Below are 14,417 nucleotides of genomic sequence, written 5' to 3'. Positions count from 1 at the left end.
CCATAAAATGTCTGCAGGTGGAGCCCCAGAGCAAAAAGGGCTGTAAAACTTTTTCGATTTTATTTTATTTTTTAAATTTTTGGTCCAACATTTTACAAAAACGTCATACTATACTATGTCTTCCAAAATTAGATTTTTTTTTTTTACCCAAAATGTAAAAAAAAATGTTTTGCCCAAAATTTGAAAAAGAAAATTGACCCAAAATTTGAAAAAAAAAATTGCCCAAAATTTGCAAAAAAAAACTTTACCCAAAATTTAAAAAAAAAAAATTTGACCCAAAATATTTGGTCCAACATTTGACAAAAACGTCATTCTATACTATGTAGTCCAAAATTTGAGAAAAAAATTTGACCCAAAATTTTTGGTCCAAAATTTGAAAAAAATGTCATACTATACTATGTCGTCCAAAGGTTGAAAAAAAATTTGAAGAACAATTTTGGTCCAAAATTTGAAAACAAAATTTGGTCCAAAAATTGAAAAAAAAAATTTTGATCCAAAATTTGAAAAAACAAATTTTGATCCAAAATTTGAAAAAAAAAAAATTGGTCCAAAATTTAAAAAAAAAAAAATTGGTCCAAAATTTGAAAAAAAAATTTGGTCCAAAATTTGAAAAAAATTGAGTATAGCATGTTATAGCAACCTAAGGAAGTGATTTCAATGAAAACAAAGTGAGGACCGGCCAAAATGTCCTCACTCCGTAAAAATGACCTCACTTTGTTGGTTAAAAACCCTCACTGGTCCTCAGTATGCCGCAAGTACAAGAACACACACACACACACACACACACACACACAGGGAGTGTCACTAAGTACAGAGTTCACTCCATGTCAGAGTGGGCGTGGCTCCGCCTGCTTTTTTCCTGGTTCCCGCCCCCTCACTCCTGAAGTTTGGCAATGGGAGGAGGAGGAGCCAACAGTTGGACAAGAGGCAGAGCCCACAGGCTCCGCCCACTGCTGCGTCACATGTTGTTTGTTTAACTTCTGAGGAAGAGAAAGTCAGACGGTGGTGAAATGGCAGGAGTTCAGCTGCACAGAGAAACTATCTCTTGTTCCATCTGTTTGGATCTTCTGAAGGATCCAGTGACTCTGAACTGTGGACACAGCTTCTGTAAGAACTGTATTAAAGACCACTGGGACTCAGAGGACGTGAAGAGGATCTACAGCTGCCCTCAGTGTAGAGAGGCCTTCACACCGAGGCCTAAACTGTTAAAGAACGTCATGTTAGCAGAGTTAGTGGAGGAGCTGAAGAAGACTGGACTCCACGCTGCTCCTGCTCATCACTGCTATGCTGGAGCTGAAGATGTGGCCTGTGATGTCTGCACTGGCAGGAAACTGAAAGCTGAAAAGTCCTGTTTGGTTTGTTTGGCCTCTTACTGTGAGGAACATCTCCAGCCTCATCGTCAATCATCTGCATTAAAGAGACACAAGCTGGTGGAGCCCTCCAAGAACCTCCAGGAGAACATCTGCCCTCTTCATGACGAGGTGAAGAAGATGTTCTGCCGCACTGATCATCAGTGTATCTGTTATCTCTGCTCTGTGGACCAACACAAAGACCACGACACAGTCTCAGCTGCAGCAGAGAGGAAGCAGAAGCAGAGAGAGCTGGATCTGAGTCAAGAAGAAGTCCAGCAGAGAGTCCAGGACATAGACAGAGACGTGAAGGTGCTTCAACAGCAGGAGGAGGCTCTCACTGTCTCTGCTGATAAAGCTGTGGACGACACAGACAAGATCTTCACTGAGCTGAGCTCTGAGGTGAAGCAGCAGATCAGATCCAAGCAGCAAACTGAAGTGAGTCGAGTCAGAGACGCTGAGAAGAAGCTTCAGCAGGAGAAGACTGAGCTGAAGAAGAGAGAAGCTGAACTGAAGCAGCTCTCACTCACACACGACCACAACCAGTTTCTCCTCAACTACGGCTCACTGTCAGCACTCAGTCCATCTACACACTCGTCCACCATCAACGTCCGTCCTCTGAGACACTTTGAGGACGTGACAGCAGCTGTGGTGAAGCTCAGAGGACAACTGAAGGACGTCCTGACCCAGACGTGGACAAACGTCTCACTGGCTGTGGCTGAAGCAGATGTTTTACTGACAGAACCTGCACCTGCACCTGCACCTGCACTTGGACCAGGATCAGTGTTTATCATCCCCGAATATTCATTTTACGACGAAGAAGAATACGACTTTTTTGTGCCATAATCAAAACTAAGTCCACTAATCTCTTTTATAGGTAAATGAAGAGCTCAGACAAAAGAAAATAATAACAAGCCAAATATAATTCAGTTATTAACATTAAACTGTCTTAAAAATGTTTAATGGCCTTTTAAGACCAACATGCACTACCATCTATGCCCACCAGGGGACTGCTGTTGTTAGCACGTAACTAAAGTGGTCGACAAGCTCAGATATATTTGCTTGGATGATTTTTAAATTTTTTATGTGTGAAAATGTGTTTAATGGAGCGGTTAGCGGAGCTTCTTTTAATGCTAACGAGTTGCTAACCCCCCAAAAAATGTGGTTTTCTGATCCGATTCAAGAACTGGGTCACCTGCGATCCAGTGAGAGGAGCAGCAAAGCTACGATGCTAACATTGCGTCCCCATCAATAATGAAGTTGGTCATTATGTTAGCTTGCGAACTTCCTTTTTTTGGTCTTGATTTAAACGATAGAATAAAGACTTTTAAATTTAGTTTGCTGTAAAAACAGAAGGTAGGTTTACTATGGGCATTTATAGAAAGCTAGTTAGCTAGCGATTGAAAACATTAGCATTCAACACAAAAATCACTCTTAACAATGACAGAATAAAGATTTTTAAATCCATATGTTTACACAAAATAATAATAATAAAGGTTTGCTGCAAAGCAGAATAAAGTACAAATAACCTATGTTATGTTGCTAGCATGAAGCTAACAATACTGTAGCTGTTTTTGTGATTTTCTTCAGTTTCATTTTTATTATTTTTCATGGATTTTTAACTGAATGATGAGCTAACGCTACGCTACTGAGCTCACTCTGCGTCCCAGTCAACAGCAAAGAAGGTTGCCATGTTAGCTTCGGCTCGCTAACAAGCTAGCTAGCCTAGTAAACCTGACTACTGTTTGCTGTAAAGTGTATAGCTGTATACATTTTGTCCACTTATAGTTTTAAAAAGAACAGAAACATAACTTTGTGGCGCTGTTAGCGTCTCTGTGTGTGTGTGCATGTGTGTACAGTTCATTTCTTTTTAAATCTCTTCTAAAAACAGGTGTTTATTTTTGTTTTTTTCTTCAGCTCAGGGAACTTTAAACCTCACAGCCGACAAACACAAAACCTACAGTTTGACCAAAGCAAACACAGGGAATAACAATCAGGCCTCGCTCTCCCCGGTGAGCCGTTTGGAAAGCTTGTGAGCAGCTAACGAGCCGTTGAGATGATTGTCGGTGTTGTTGTGAAACGATTGAGATATTATTTTCTTTCTTTCTTTCTTTCTTTCTTTCTTTCTTTCTTTCACCTCTGCTGTGTTCGGAGAAGCTGCCTCGACTCGCTTGTCTTCTCACGCGAACGCAGCGGGTGTTAGCGAGACCATGCGCCGCGAAACGAGCGACTGACACCGAAACAATCAGTAAAAGACAGTAAACGTCCAAAGCGTGCGACAATTTCACGCCTCAACAAGAAGCTAACAAGGTGCAGTGTAACCACTGTAAACTCGCACAACAGCACGCCCTCAATGATTCAGCATCTGAGCCGTTAGCATGCAGTTGCTAACGCTTCTGGCGCATGCTAACGTAAACATTGATGTTAGCTGATTTCATGTAGCTTACTCTGGCTGCAGCTATCGAATACTTTCGCAATCGAGTACTGTACCGATCATTCCTCGATTAATCGAGTAATCTGATTTTTTTTTTAAAGTACTTTTTTTTTCAAAAACAATAGTGTTTTGCAATAGGTTAACGCACCACGCGTTTCCATGACGACTGACCGGAAAAAGACACGTGGCGGCACGTAAACGTGACGCGACACCGGAGTCCAGGCACCGTTTACTAGTTAGCTCCGTTAGCTGCATTAGCTCCTTTAGCGCCGTTAGCGTTAGCATACAGTGGAACTGGAGCGGTTAAAGGAAAAGAGCAGCGCTAACAAATAACGTTAGCGTACCTGTGTGCTGCGTATGTGCGCCTCTGTTTTTAAAGTTTAGTGTTACTTTAGAGACTAATTTTAACAATCGGGAGTCACGTAAACGCGACGTTGTGCGCGTCTTTTTCCGCATTAACGTTTGACGGCACAAAAAAAAAAAAAATAATAATAATAATTTTGCGTTTTGTGTGCTCGATTAATCGAAAAATAATTGGTCGAATAGTCAAGTAATTTTATAGTAGTCAAGGAATAAACGTGCATATCATTCATTTTTCCAGCTAACGCTTAAGCTACGCGACCCGGAAGTGACCCGTGACGGGGGGAGGGGCTTCACACGACGACAACAATCCTAAAAGTGTCTATAAATCGACAAAAACATTGAAATTTTTATGCTGTAAGTAAGAGGGTAAATCTGAAACCAGAAGAGAAATTAATTATCTGTCATTAACAGAATCAAACGTCCGAGCACAATATCGGAAATAAAAAAAAACACTTTAAAAAAAAAAAAAGAGTTATCTTATTATTTTTATTTTATTTTGAAAGACCAACGAACGAACGATTCACAGATTAAAAATACTTCACCGACAGCTTTGTTTTACGAGAATAGCCGGAATATTTTTTTCAAACAATCCGAGTTTCCACCTGAAAGAAGGCGGAGTCTGAGAGGGCTGGTGTCAGGTGTCGGTAAAATAACGTGCGTAAGTATTTTGTTATTTTTCTGTTAAAACATGCTAATCGTTGTTCCCTAAATGTCATTAAAAACATATTAACGTCACATTTAAGACGCTAAAAATGAAGAAAATCTCCATTTAGACTCAACGAGCAGCTGCTAACGGTTGCGTGGCTTCGGGAAATGAATGAAATATTAGTCGTCGTCATCCGTCACGAGAACTCTTTCAGTTTATGGTTAAAAAAAAACCTCCGTCTAATAATAAATACGTTTTCTCCCCGAGAACGAGCAGATGTTGAGACGAATTCAAAGACATTCGCTCCACGACTTCCAGAGACGGACGGACGCTGTTTTTTTAAATGCTGTTCTTTACATTCTTTACATTCACGTTCTGGAGCTCGAGCTCTTGCGTGTTTACCATAATTTTGCTGGTGGTTCCTCGAGGGTTCTCCACAGGAACAGAGTTGTTGAAGACGAGCGCCCACAACAGCCACACCGACTTCCCGATGGTGAACTTTGACCCGCCCGACTCTGAGAGACAAAGAGGGAAAACACAAGCTGTTTTTTTACGACATTTACACTGAAGTAACGTCTGGTCACAGCAGCTTCAAATCTTTTTAATCGTATCTCTGAGAACGACCGATAATCGAAACTATCGTCCGCTAATCTGTTTTTATAGATCAATAAAGAAAATAACACGGAACAAATAAAAAGTCAAAATAATTCACTTATGTCAATGTTTAATGGCCTTTTAAGACCAACTTGTTAGCATGAAGCTAAAGTGGTCGACACGCTCAGACGTATTTCCTTGTAAGGGGTTAAGGATGATTTTTACGTTTGTTTATGTGTGAAAATGTGTTTAATGGATGCTAATGCTAATAAGGTAAAAAAAAAAACATAATTCTGATCTGATGCGTCCGTCACCTGCGATCCAGTGAGATGAGCAGCAAAGCTACGATGCTAACATTGCTTCCCCATCAGTAATGAAGTTGGTTATTATGTTAGCTAGCAAACATCCTTTTTTTGGTGTTGATTTAAACTTCTACAACGACAAAATAAAGACTTTTAAATTTAGTTTGCTGTAAAACAGAAGGTACGTTCACTATGGGCTTTTATAGAAAGCTAGCTTCGCTAGCTAGCTTCTTACATACAGCATGTTCATATGACACTAATAATCCTACAGAGGAGAATTGATTGCTAAAAACCCTCCAGCGATTGAAAACATTAACAATCAACACAAAAATCCCACTCAACAATGACAGAATAAAGATGTTTAAATCCATACGTTTACACAAAATAATGATAAAGGTTTGCTGCAAAGCGGAATAAAGTCCATATAACCTATGTTATGTTGCTAGCATGAAGCTAACAACACTGTAGGTGTTTAATGGGCGGTTGGCAGAGCTTCTTCTCATGCTAACGAGGTCAACAACAAAAAAGTCAGAATTCTGATCCGTCCGATTCAAGAACCGAGTCACCGGCGATCCAGTGAGAGGAGCAGCGTAGCTACGATGCTAACTTTGTATCCCCATCAATAATGAAGTTGCTTATTATGTTAGCCAGCGAACTGCCTTTTTTTTTGGTGTTGATTTAAACGACAAAATAAAGACTTTTGAATGTAGTTTGCTGTAAAACAGAAGGTAGGTTTACTATGGGCTTTTATAGAAAGCTAGCTAGCTTCTTTCTTTCTTTACACGTACAGAATGTTCATATGACATTAATAATCCTACAGAGGAGAATTGATCACTAAAATTCAACACAAAAATCCCACTTAACAATGACAGAATAAAGATGTTTAAATCCATACGTTTACACAAAATAATAATAAAGGTTTGCTGCAAAGCAGAATAGAGTTCATATAGCCTATGATATGTTGCTAGCATGAAGCTAACAACACTGTAGGTGTTTTTGTGATTTTCTTCAGTTTAATTTGAATTATTTTTCATGGGTTTTTAACTGAATGACGAGCTAACGCTACACTACTGAGCTAACTCTACGTCCTCCCCGTCAACACCGAAATAGGTTGTCATGTGAGCTTCGACTCGCTAACAAGCTAGCTAGCCTAGTAAACCTGACTACCGTTTGCTGTAAAGTGACATTTTGTCCACTTATAGTTTTAAAAAGAACAGAAAAATAACTCTGTGGAGATGTTAGCGTCTGTGTGTGTATGTACAGTTCATTTCTTTTTAAATCTCCTCTAAAAACAGGTGTTTTTTTGTTTTTTTTCTTCAGCTCAGGGAACTTTAAACCTCAGCGCCGACAAACACAAAACCTAGAGTTTGACCAAAGCAAACACAGAGTATCCAGTGTGATGGTGATCTGTGATCTGTGGATCTGTGATCTGTGGATCTGTGGATCTGTGGATCTGTGGATCTGTGATCTGTGGATCTGTGATCTGTGGATCTGTGGACCTGTGGACCTGTGGACCTGTGATCTGTGGATCTGTGGATCTATGGATCTGTGGATCTGTGATCTGTGGATCTGTGGATCTGTGGACCTGTGATCTGTGGATCTGTGATCTGTGGATCTGTGGATCTGTGATCTGTGATCTGTGGATCTGTGATCTGTGATCTGTGATCTGTGATCTGTGATCTGTGGATCTGTGATCTGTGATCTGTGGACCTGTGATCTGTGGATCTGTGCATATGTGATCTGTGGATCTGTGGATCTGTGGATCTGTGGATCTGTGCATATGTGATCTGTGCAGGCTCGTCTGCATCAAAGTGACCAATAAAACCACTTCACTTTTGACATTATGGACCTGACTTTGTGACCAGAGACAGTCACAGACATACATGTGTTAGTGAGGCTGTAGTAACACAGTCAGCGTAGACTCTGCTGCTTCACCGAGAACCTGGCGAGGAAAAAAAGGACGTCGGCACGAACACGGAGAAGGAAGCCAACTAATAAAAGACTCAGCTCATAAAATCTACATCAGTTTGAGTCTACGACGTCTTTAAGAACACGTTCACGTCTTTATCTTCACTGTTAGACAGACTTTAACAACAGGAAACTGACGTTTGTAAAACCACTCACTCTCCCACACCAAAGCCCATAGAGCAGGGGTTCTCAAAGTGTTGATACCTGAGGGCCAATTTAGGAACCCAACATTGGACTGAGGGCCGTCAAAGGGAAAAAAAACGGAAATAAATCCCATTTGTAATAATTTTAATGATCAGATTGCAGTTCTACAGTTAACGTTAAGTAATATAAGCGTTAATATAATGTCATTTAAGCGTTAATATAATAAAGCTTTATAATTTACTGGGTAATTACCCAGTATTTTGGCCATTCTTCTTACCTTCTAATTACAGGTTAATACCAAGTAACACATTTCTGTTACCATATATTTACTGGGTAAATAGCTAGTAATTGGGGGCTGTAGCTACCTGCTTATTACCAGCTTATAACACAATAATACACTAAAATTCACCATATAGAAACCAGGTAAATACCCAGTATTTTTGTTTACACTTATTGGTCTGTATCCAGTAATGTCCAATAAACATTTAACAAGCTTAGTCGCTCCTGGATTAAAACTATCAACTGTAGAAATGTTTCTGAACAGACCTTGAACAGAATTCAGCTCGTTCCTCCGAAATCAGCGTAATCACACGTATTAGAAAGAGATAAAACACTCGTAAGTGGTTTTTTTCTAGAGGAGCAGAGACGTCAAATCAACCACCGACATCTATGTTTGAGTCATTAAAAACAAATGAGCCTGATGGTGAGTGTGGAATGATTGTTTTGACTGGTGTGTGCTGAGGAGAGAGAGTGAGAGAGAGAGGTGGCGCCCCCTGCAGCTGCAATGCTAATAAAACCACAGACTCCAGACTCATCAACACCTCTGTCTGTTTGTTAGAGTGACACTGTGAATCACAGCAGGTGTGAAGACACACAACAGACAGACAGACACACAACAGACAGACAGACAGACACACAACAGACAGACATGATGACAAAAATTCAAAATGTAAAAAAAAAAAAAAAAATCAAAATCTTCCAGATAAAAGGATTCAAATTATTATTATTAAAAAAAAAAATCTAAATTTTTGAATAACATTCATAAAAAATAGAAAAATTATTTTCAAAGCAAATGTTTTTTGTTTTTTTTAAGTCGAATTTTTCGTTTTTTAGGTCGTAAAAATTTGAATTTTTCATGAACAAATTCAAATTTAAGTATGACTTTGTCAAACTGAAAACAAAGAAGGATTATTGAACTTAAACCTTCAAGATAATTCAATTAGTTGAACTGAAAAATGCGTTTATTTTCTTAATTCTGTCGTCTCCATGATTTTTAAAAGCCGAATTCAACCACCGACATCAATGTTTGAGTCATTAAAAACAAATGAGCCTGATGGTGTGTGTGGAATGATTGTTTTGACTGGTGTGTGGTGAGGAGAGAGAGAGAGAGAGAGAGAGAGAGAGAGAGAGAGAGAGAGAGAGAGAGAGAGAGAGAGAGGGAGAGAGAGAGGGGGAAAAGGAGGACAATTTCCATAATTTGAGCAAATCGACCTTCCTCCAATCAGCCCCCTCTCGTTGTGCATAAGTGACGACGTGTGAGCTGATTGTCGTGCGGCGGCGATGATGATGATGATGATGATGATGATGATGATGATGTTTTTTTTCCCGGGACGCTCTTACTCTTGGCGCTCTGCAGGCTGCGGTTGTATCCCACGGGGCTGAAGAACTCGAAGATGAAGACGGTGACGGCCACCACCGACAGGCACATGACGAACATCATCACCCACACGGCCGGGCTGTACGGCTCTGAAACACACACACACACACACACACACACACACACACACACACACACACACACACATACACACACACGCACACACACACACAGACATTAGGTCAAAGGTCACCACAGCGTCAAAGAAAACAGAGAGGTCGTGTGTTGAATATTTCTCGTTTTGACCGTTTAATATTGTAACACTCTGCTGGTCCTCTGCTGCCTCGTGTGGTCACTTTGTGTCACTGGTCAAAATCCGAATGAAGATTTTTAAAAGCTGAATTCACTAAAATCAGTCATTGTAAGTTAGTGATGGAGGCAGCAGTGGATCAACAACTCCTGTGAACTCCTGTGTGCTGTGATGTTAAAATCACTGGTTTACTCTATGGACTTTGGTGTGGGAGAGTGAGTGACTTTGGTGTGAGAGAGTGAGAGACTTTGGTGTGGGAGAGTGAGTGGTTTTGGTGTGTGAGAGTGAGTGACTTTGGTGTGAGAGAGTGAGTGACTTTGGTGTGGGAGAGTGAGTGACTTTGGTGTGAGAGAGTGAGTGACTTTGGTGTGGGAGAGTGAGTGACTTTGGTGTGGGAGAGCGAGTGACTTTGGTGTGGGAGAGTGAGTGACTTTGGTGTGAGAGAGCGAGTGACTTTGGTGTGGGAGAGCGAGTGACTTTGGTGTGGGAGAGCGAGTGACTTTGGTGTGGGAGAGCGAGTGACTTTGGTGTGGGAGAGCGAGTGACTTTGGTGTGGGAGAGTGAGTGACTTTGGTGTGAGAGAGTGAGTGACTTTGGTGTGGGAGAGTGAGTGACTTTGGTGTGAGAGAGTGAGTGACTTTGGTGTGGGAGAGTGAGTGACTTTGGTGTGGGAGAGTCTTTATTTCACTGTTAGACAGACTTTACCTTGTGTAAACTGAAGTTTGTAACCCACTCACACCAAAGTCACTCACTCTCCCACACCAAAGTCACTCACTCTCCCACACCAAAGTCCATAGAGTAAACCAGTGATTTTAACATCACAGCACACAGGAGTTCACAGGAGTTGTTGATCCACTGCTGCCTCCATCACTAACTTATAATATGCTGTTTCATCAATTCGGCTTTAAAAATCCTTTGTTAGGATTCACTAGAGTGACACAAAGTGACCACACGAGGCAGCAGTAGACCAGCAGCTCCTGTGTCCCTGTGACGTTAAAATCACTGGTTTTCTCTGTGGGCTTTGGTGTGGGAGAGTGAGTGGTTTTACAAACTTTAGGTTTCCATCAGAAAACAGCAAAGACAGAGAGATGGAAGCGGAGAAATCGTCTCCACACGCGTTGAGATTTACCAAATTAAAGAGGGATTTGCCGCTGACACTGACACAGACAGTGGTGGCGCCCCCTGCAGCTGCAATTCTAATAAAACCACAGACTCCAGACTCCACTCATCAACACCTCTGTCTGTTTGTTAGAGTGACACTGTAAATCACAGTAGGTGTGAAGACACACAACAGACAGACAGACACACAGACACACAGACAGACAGACACACAGACACACAGACACACAGACACACAGACACACAGACACACAGACAGACAGACATGAAAAAATTCAAAATGTAAAAAAAAAAAAAAAAAATCAAAATCTTCCAAATAAAAGGATTAAAATTATTATTATTATTATTATTATTATTATTAAAAAAAATTAAATAAAAAAAAAATCTACATTTTTAAAAATTATTTTCAAAGCAAATTTTTACTTTTTTTTAAAGTCGATTTAAAAAAAAAAAATTTGTCGCCCAAACAATTTATTGATTTTTCATGAAAATATCCCACAGATGAATGAATAATGAAATTCGTTCCAGTGAAGAAAGACAAGAATCCTTTATCTAAAAGTAAAAAAAAATTTGTTTGTTTTTTAGGTCGTAAAAATGTAAATTTTCATGAATAAATTCAAATTAAAGTATAATATCAGAACAAAACATGACTTTGTCAAACTGAAAACAAAGAAGGATTATCGAACTTAAACCTTCAAGATAATTCAATTAGTTGAACTGACAAATGTGTTTATTTTCTTAATTCTGTTATATTTTGATGTTTTATTCGTTCAGTATCTTCCTCTAATGATGATAATAACCTCAATAATGATCCTTTTCACTCATTTCAGAAGAAGAAAAGCACTCACCGAGGAAAGCTGAAGGTGAGACGGTGCCGTTGCTGCGTGAAACCATGACGCTGATGCCGGTCTCTACGAACGGCACAGAGAACTCCACGACCTCTGACCTCTCCTCGTTGATGGTGAGGGAACCGATGGCCATGTCTGCACGATGAGAGACAACCTGGAGGAGAAACAGGTCGTAAATAACCTTTAATATGTTGTTCCTAGAGTTATTAGTTTCATCAGTGATCTCTTAGAATTAAACATATTTATTTTTTAACAGTCATTTCCGGTGTTTGTGTTGGTGCTTTTATTTTGATAGGGCGTAACAGGAAATGGAAGAAGGACGAAGCTGAGAAGAGTCAAGCGTTCGCACGGCATTAAACAGGAGGAGGAGGAGGAGGAGGAGGAGGAGAGAGAGAGAAGGAGGACGAGAGAGAGAAGGAGGAGGAGGAGAGAGGAAGAGGAGGAGGAAGAGAGAGGAAGAGGAGGAGGAGGAGGAGGAGGAGGAGGAGGGGAGAGAGAGGAGGAGGAAGAGGAGGAGGAGGATGAGGAGGAGGAAGAGGAAGAGGAGAGAGAAGGAGGAGGAGGAGAGAGAGGAAGAGGAGGAGGAATAGGAAGAGCAGAGAGAGGAGGAGGAGGAGAGAGAGGAAGAGGAAGAGGAGAAGGAGGAGGAGGAGGAGGAGAGAGAGGAGGAGGAAGAGCAGAGAGAGGAGGAGGAGAGAGGAAAAGGAGGAGGAGGAGGAGGAGAGAGAGGAGGAGGAGGAGGAGGAGGAGAGAGGAGAGAGAGGAGGAGGAGGAGGAGAGAGAGAAGGAGGAGAGAGAGAAGGAGGAGGAGGAAGAGGAGGAGGAGAGAGAGAAGGAGGAGGAGGAGAGAGGAAGAGGAGGAGGAAGAGAGAGGAAGAGGAGGAGGAGGATGAGGAGGAGGGGAGAGAGAGGAGGAGGAAGAGGATGAGGAGGAGGAAGAGGAGAGAGAAGGAGGAGGAGGAGAGAGAGGAAGAGGTAGAGGAGAAGGAGGAGGAGGAGAGAGAGGAGGAGGAAGAGGAGGAGGAGGAGGAGAGAGGAAGAGGAGGAGGAAGAGAGAGGAAGAGGAGGAGGAGGAGGAGGATGAGGAGGAGGGGAGAGAGAGGAGGAGGAAGAGGAGGAGGAGGATGAGGAGGAGGAAGAGGAAGAGGAGAGAGAAGGAGGAGGAGGAGAGAGAGGAAGAGGAGGAGGAATAGGAAGAGCAGAGAGAGGAGGAGGAGGAGAGAGAGGAAGAGGAAGAGGAGAAGGAGGAGGAGGAGAGAGAGGAGGAGGAAGAGCAGAGAGAGGAGGAGGAGAGAGGAAAAGGAGGAGGAGGAGGAGGAGAGAGAGGAGGAAGAGGAGGAGAGAGAGAAGGAGGAGAGAGAGAAGGAGGAAGAGGAGGAGGAGAGAGAGAAGGAGGACGAGAGAGAGAAGGAGGACGAGAGAGAGAAGGAGGAGGAGGAGAGAGGAAGAGGAGGAGGAAGAGAGAGGAAGAGGAGGAGGAGGATGAGGAGGAGGGGAGAGAGAGGAGGAGGATGAGGAGGAGGAAGAGGAGAGAGAAGGAGGAGGAGGAGAGAGAGGAGGAGGAAGAGCAGAGAGAGGAGGAGGAGGAGGAGAGAGGAAGAGGAGGTCCACTGAAGTTGTTGATCCACTGCTGCCTCCATCACTAACTTTCAATGACTGATTTTAGTGAATTCGGCTTTTAAAAATCTTCACCAACATTTACAGAAGTAACACAAAGTGACCACACGAGGCAGCAGAGGACCAGCAGCTCCTGTGTCCCTGTGAGCTAAAATCACTGATTTTCTCTATGGGGTTTTGTGAAGATTTTTGCCACTTAGCAAAAGACTCAGCTAATTAAATCTTCATCATTTTGAGTCTACAATATCTGTTAAAAAAAAAAAAAAAAAAAAAATCAACTCACTCTCCCACACCAAAGTCCATAGAGAAAATCAGTGATTTTAGCTCACAGGGCTGGTCCTCTGCTGCCTCGTGTGGTCACTTTGTGTCACTAAGTTAAGTCTAAATGAAATATTTCAAAAGCCGAATTCACTAAAATCAGTCATTGTAAGTTAGTGATGGAGGCAGCAGTGGATCAACAACTCCTGTGAACTCCTGTGTGCTGTGATGTTAAAATCACTGGTTTACTCTATGGACTTTGGTGTGGGAGAGTGAGTGACTTTGGTGTGAGAAAGTGAGTGACTTTGGTGTGGGAGAGTGAGTGACTTTGGTGTGGGAGAGTGAGTGGTTAACAAAGACGTGAACATGTTCTTAAAGATGTCGCAGACTTTAATTTGAATATAAGACCCTCACATTACTGTCAACATACTGCGATAATTTGGACCCTTTTTCTGAATCCATGTCGTTAATCCAGCCACCAGGTTTTTTCGTGGCGTCATGGAGACAGCAGTGTCTCACACACACACACACACACACACACACACACACACACACACTTCCTCTCTTTCTAATCTCTGCGACAGCCTCCCTCTGTGTTTCCTCTCGTCTTCTTCTTCCATTCATTCCTCCGTCGCCCGAGTGGCGTTTTAAAGGATTTGACGGAGGATAAAGACGATTTCACACGAGTCCTGGAATCAAACTGCCCTTCTTTTGTAAACGCAACAAAAGACGAGAGAGAATGAAAGAGAAAAACGGAATAAAAAGTGATGGAGCTCTGCTACAGAAGTAAAAACACACACAGAGAAAATGTGTGTTTGGAATAAAATTCTGCTTCTTTGAATTCCAACACAGTTCACATTTTCATTAA

At 41.7% G+C, this 14,417-nt stretch overlaps 2 protein-coding genes across 2 annotated transcripts in view; one reads left to right on the top strand and one right to left on the bottom strand.

Moving 5' to 3' along the window:
• Window positions 1-14,417, bottom strand: part of grin2da (glutamate receptor, ionotropic, N-methyl D-aspartate 2D, a) — a gene marked incomplete at both ends in the record, with an annotated part of 103,565 nt that overhangs the window by 18,622 nt on the left and 70,526 nt on the right. The window contains 3 exons of the mRNA XM_083899623.1: window positions 5,195-5,307; window positions 9,421-9,546; window positions 11,675-11,828. Of these exons, the coding sequence (XP_083755749.1) occupies window positions 5,195-5,307; window positions 9,421-9,546; window positions 11,675-11,828 (393 nt within the window). The remainder of the gene's footprint in view (window positions 1-5,194; window positions 5,308-9,420; window positions 9,547-11,674; window positions 11,829-14,417) is intronic.
• On the top strand, window positions 995-3,145 carry LOC310936046 (tripartite motif-containing protein 16-like). The gene has a single exon (XM_083900071.1). The coding sequence runs from the start codon at window positions 1,011-1,013 to the stop codon at window positions 2,193-2,195; it is 1,185 nt and encodes a 394-aa protein (XP_083756197.1). The 5' UTR covers window positions 995-1,010; the 3' UTR covers window positions 2,196-3,145.

Source organism: Microchirus variegatus (assembly GCF_963457635.1).
Source record: "Microchirus variegatus genome assembly, chromosome: 13".
In the NCBI taxonomy this organism is placed as follows: Eukaryota; Metazoa; Chordata; class Actinopteri; order Pleuronectiformes; family Soleidae; genus Microchirus; species Microchirus variegatus.
This window is presented reverse-complemented; position numbering and strand designations above follow the sequence as displayed.

Excerpts from the sequence above, each read along its gene's own strand:
- LOC310936046 (XM_083900071.1), top strand. The coding sequence starts at position 1,011 with ATGGCAGGAGTTCAGCTGCACAGAGAAACTATCTCTTGTTCCATCTGT.